Source organism: Cygnus atratus, chromosome 19, assembly GCF_013377495.2.
Source record: "Cygnus atratus isolate AKBS03 ecotype Queensland, Australia chromosome 19, CAtr_DNAZoo_HiC_assembly, whole genome shotgun sequence".
In the NCBI taxonomy this organism is placed as follows: Eukaryota; Metazoa; Chordata; class Aves; order Anseriformes; family Anatidae; genus Cygnus; species Cygnus atratus.
In genome coordinates this window covers 11,693,643-11,698,256 of record NC_066380.1, presented here as the reverse complement: position 1 = coordinate 11,698,256, position 4,614 = coordinate 11,693,643, and the positions used below count along the sequence as shown (strand labels likewise).

Genomic DNA, 4,614 nt, shown 5'->3' with positions numbered 1-4,614 from the left:
TTGATCGCACCGCAGCCGAGGGAGCTGCCGGCGGGGCTCCCCCCGGCCCGGCCCGGCCCGCCCCGCCGCGGCCCCCCGGGACCCCGCGGCCCCGTCACGCTGCGGCCCCCGGGGCGCCCCGGGCCCGCCCGCACCGCCCGGCCGCCCGGCCGCCGCCCCCTCAGCACACTCCGCCACGCGGGCGCGGCTATTGGCTGGTAATTCTGACAGCGCTGCGGCTTCGGCCAATCCCTCCTCGGCGTCGAGTTTATTGGCACTTGCGGTAGCCTCTCAGAGCGCAAAGGTGGACGCGTGCCCGCCTCCAGCCGGGGGCGCGCTAGCCAATGAGATCCGCGAGCGGGTTGATCGTTAGGGTTCTGTGCCTATGAGCAGCGATGACGTCACACCTGCCAGGGAATCGCGTCCACACCCTGCCAGGGAAATCCGCCCGCTATTTTTACTCCAGGAAGCCCATTGAGGCCCCCCCCAGCCCCGCCCCGCCTCTCGACCCCGCGTCCCCCTCCCCGGACTGGCCGATTTCCCTGAAGTGACGTGAGCGCGGGCCCTATCGGCGGTGCTCGGCCGCCTCGGGGGGCAGGGTGGCGGGCGAAGGTCTCCAATGAACACAAACCGCACACCGGTTCGGTTGCAGGGTGGTGCGGCGCGTGCCCGGGGGGCTGCGCGGGCGGAGCCATGGCGGAGAGCGACTGGGACACGGTGGACGTCGCTGCGCAAGAAGGGCCCCCCTCGGCCCAAGGCCCGCAAGTCCCAGCAGGTCGGCGGGGGCGGTCGGGGCTGACTCCCCGCGGGGCACGGAGCCGGCATCGGGCGTGGCTGGGCGGGGCGGTTGATGGGGGGGTGGTGGGGGGGCCTAGCGGAGGGCGCCCCCGCTTGCCGTGCTCGGGGGTGGGGGGGCTCTGAGGGACCCCGGCCCGGCCGCCCCCCCCGTCGCCCCCCCCCGCCGGCCCCGCCGCGGCCCGGCTGATGCAAGGAGCGGGGGCGGGGCCGCCCGGCCCCGGGGCCTCGCGTGGGGGCGGCTGTGCCCGGCGCCCCCCGTCTGAGCGCGGCCGCTTTGCTCCCGCAGGCCATCCTGGCAGCGCAGCGGCGGGGCGAGGACGTGGAGACCTCCAAGAAGTGTGAGTACGGCCCGCGGCCGCCCCGACCCCCACCCCACGGCCCGCCCGGCCGGCCCGGCCGCCCCCTCTCCGGAGCCCGGCGTCACGGGTTGGGGGGGGGGGGGGGGGGGGAGGACGGGCGGCCGGGGCCGGCGGCTGCCGGAGCCTCCCGTGAGGGCGCCGAGCCGCCCGTGCACGGCGGTGCCTTTCCCCGGGCCGAGACGTTAAACGCATCGCCCCTCTCTTCAAGCGTGCGGACGCGGCAGTCGCTGGTTCGAGGGCTGCGAGGCCCGTGGAAGAGCCTTCGCGCTCACACGCCTCGGGTTAAGCTCCCCGTTCACAGCTAGGTCTCTTGCTGATAGCACACGCTTAAAAATGTCGGTAACCGCTCTTTCTCCTGTAGCGTAGCAGTTAAAAAAAAATTCTGTCTGCTGTCCAATACAAATCGGGCACCGCACGGGAAAGATTATGGTGGCTGTAAACGAATAAACGGATGGCCCTTGAACAGGGTTCAGTCAGCTTTTTCGAGACACCGGATTTCAGAGGCTGATGTTAGAGAAGGGACTCGAGCTATGACTGAAACGTTCTGATTAACGTGAGGTAAAGCAACAGCATATTCTTGAACCCCAGGCTTTCTGCAAAGCTAAATGGGGTTACAGTTTAATTCTAAACAGCATCGGAAAATTGACTAAAAGCTAGTTATTCATGCTGCCTTGTGACTGAGCAAGCAAGGTACAAGTTCCAATATTAAATCCTCCCGGCTGTAGCAAAAACTTGTGTGTATGGAGTGAAATTTGAATATTAAAACCCCAAGCAAGAGCAAAAATTTGCATAGCTGGAATGAAACTCATATACGAAGTAAAGAAAGGGGAGGGCTCTGAATGACTGTTTAGACATCAGCATTTAATAGGATTAAGGTAACATGTTCCCTGAGCTGCAGCAGGCAGGCAAGATCTGGCTGAGGTCCGTGCTGATGTTGGCACATGAAATTCGTGAAAACTCCCTGGGATCCTGGGCAGCTGGGTGTTCAGAAAAACTGCTTTGATATTTTTTGGTGCAGCTCTGAGCCTTGTTTTGTTTGTTCTTGTGTGTGTGGTTTTTTTTTGTTCTTGCTTTGAATGATAGGGGCAGCAGGCCAAAACAAACAACACTTTATTACAAAGAACACAGCCAAGCTCGACCGAGAAACAGAAGAGCTGCACCATGACAGAGTTCCCCTGGAGGTGGGCAAAGTAATCCAGCAGGGTCGGCAGAGCAAGGGCATGACGCAGAAGGACCTGGCCACAGTAAGTATTGCCCAGCGCTATCCGGCCTCCCCTCTAGCTCTCTGGGAATGAATATAGATAAGCACCTTGAGGCAGGTGAAGATGGACACTTCTTTTCCCATATCTCCATGGGTATCATGAGCAGGAAGTTTGAATACAGCATCTCTGTTGTCTGACCTCCAAGAGAATGAGTTACGTAGGCTTAGGGGGTTATTTGTGCAGCTGTTACAGCCAGTGAGCTGGTCGGAGGCTTCGCCCTGCCCCTCCTCCCATCAGCTCAGTGGGGATGTGAGTTCTTCTGTACTGTGTTCAGAAGTGCGTTGCTTTACTAATGAGCAGCAGTATTTAGTGTTTTTCCTCCTGGGAGGCTAAGAGAAGTCTGTCCAGGATGAGTGTCGCCATCGCTGTGGCACTCAAATAGTGAAGGGAGGTGATAGAGGGATGATGCAGTAAGCCTGGAAGTGGGCACTTTGTCTTCTGATCCTGGCAGAATTAGAGGGTGCATCTTTTCCGTGTGAGTACTGGGGGGCTGGTTTTGAACGTTTACTGTGTATGGAGCCAATGTTTGAGACACGTAATGTCTTTTTAGAAAATCAATGAAAAACCACAAGTTATTGCTGACTACGAATCAGGAAGAGCAATCCCCAATAATCAGGTTATGGGCAAGATTGAAAGAGCCATTGGTAAGTCAAGTAGAATTCAAAAATAATGACAGTGTTTTCAGTTTTCTCAACGTTTCAGTAAGAGATGTTTTTGTTTAAGTTGTTTACACCTACGGTCAGAAACAAGTGCTGACTGTGGGCTATTATGGTTGCTGTGTCGTTAAACTGTGTGCTCTTAAGATCTGGAACTGTGAACTCAAAGCTCTTACTTGCCTTTGTTTTCCGTCTTTGTGTGTGGGTCTGTGCCCCAGGGACCTCTCTTGTATACAGTCCCCCCAGAATCAGTGATACGCTATGTCCCTAGAAGGTCTGATGTTAACTCAGGAAAGTATCTTGCCACCCCTGGAGTTAATGTGGGTCTCCTACACCTGTTCAAACACCATTTGCTAGGAACACAGTCAATGCACAAGCAAAATTAGAGCCTTTTCTGTAACTTTAGCTTGTAGCAGCATCAGAAAGTAGGATTCTTCCTAAATCTGGTTCCCCTGCCTTCTTTTCTGGACACTCTCTTCTTTACAGGTGAATGATCAAGTGCACAGCAGCTGATGGTTGTTTCCTTTGTCTTATTCCAGGCCTTAAACTGCGTGGGAAGGATATTGGAAAACCACTCGAAACTGGCCCCAAAGGGAAGTGACAACAAAGCCTCGAAATCAGTTTGTTCAGACTGATCTCGTCTGGCTGGTTCTCCTTAACCACCAGAATCTCTCTTCATATTGCCAAGCTGAACAAGAGGGTTTCAGACTTGCTTTGGGGGGGAAATCTGCAGAATCTGTACCTGCTGTAAAAGGCAACCTTAAAGAAGCGTTTGTCCTGATTTTGTTTTTCCTTCCTCCTTTCCAGAGATTGAGGAACTAAACCCAAAAAAATACTGCATCTAATTTGCCACAAAACATGTGTGTGTCTTGGTGTTTAGAAGCAGCTAATGTTAAGACACTTGGGGTGGTCTGAAATGTGATAATTTAATTGGAACAATTTTGGGGAAGGGTGGGATATATTATATATAAATAATTTGGGAGAGTTGAGGGTTGATCAGTGTCTGCATTTGAAATGATGACTCAGTCACTGCATTGCAATGACGTTTTTTCTTTGTTCCTTCCAGCCTGTTTTAAAGAGATCTATAATAAAGTTTGATACCCTTCAGGTGCATGGGGTAGTTGCTTCATGCTTACCAGCTGGCAGTAAGTTTTTGTTGTTGGCTGTGACTGGTGCACTTCTTCTGGAAGTACAGTGGGACTGCCTGGAGCATCTAGGGTAACAGGTGGTGGTCACAGCCTTCTAGCTGCTCTGCTTCTTTCCTTGTTGATTAGGACTGCGGCTTTGGCTTACGTCCCAGAGATTAAATCAATACTGTGTTTTTATCTTGTGTGGAGAAGGTGAGTAGAGTCTGTGGCATTGTACAAAGCAAGATGACTGCAGAGACAGTGGGGTATTTATATGAAGCCAGAGCCCTCCTTATATCCTCTTTTTACCCTTCTTGTTGAGCACTGCCAGGATGGGAGCTGTGGTGGAGCTTTAAGGATTCTGCTCAACATGACTGTGTGGCGTGACTGTCCCTAAGTGGGACAGAGCTGAAGGGAGAATTAATTGTCTGTA

At 54.4% G+C, this 4,614-nt stretch overlaps 1 protein-coding gene across 1 annotated transcript; it reads left to right on the top strand.

The window, feature by feature from the left end:
- The first annotated feature begins 672 nt into the window (after positions 1-672).
- On the top strand, positions 673-4,167 carry EDF1 (endothelial differentiation related factor 1). The gene is made up of 5 exons (XM_050714662.1): positions 673-754; positions 963-1,115; positions 2,220-2,380; positions 2,949-3,042; positions 3,594-4,167. The coding sequence occupies exons 1-5, from the start codon at positions 673-675 to the stop codon at positions 3,653-3,655; spliced, it is 552 nt and encodes a 183-aa protein (XP_050570619.1). The 3' UTR covers positions 3,656-4,167.
- The last annotated feature ends 447 nt before the right edge of the window (positions 4,168-4,614 follow it).

Bases quoted from the DNA above. Each gene is read 5' to 3' on its own strand.
- EDF1 (XM_050714662.1), top strand. From the start codon at position 673: ATGGCGGAGAGCGACTGGGACACGGTGGACGTCGCTGCGCAAGAAGGG. The intron at 755-962 runs GTCGGCGGGGGC...CGCGGCCCGGCT, and splicing joins AGGCCCGCAAGTCCCAGCAG to GATGCAAGGAGCGGGGGCGG. The intron at 3,043-3,593 runs GTAAGTCAAGTA...GTCTTATTCCAG, and splicing joins CAAGATTGAAAGAGCCATTG to GCCTTAAACTGCGTGGGAAG.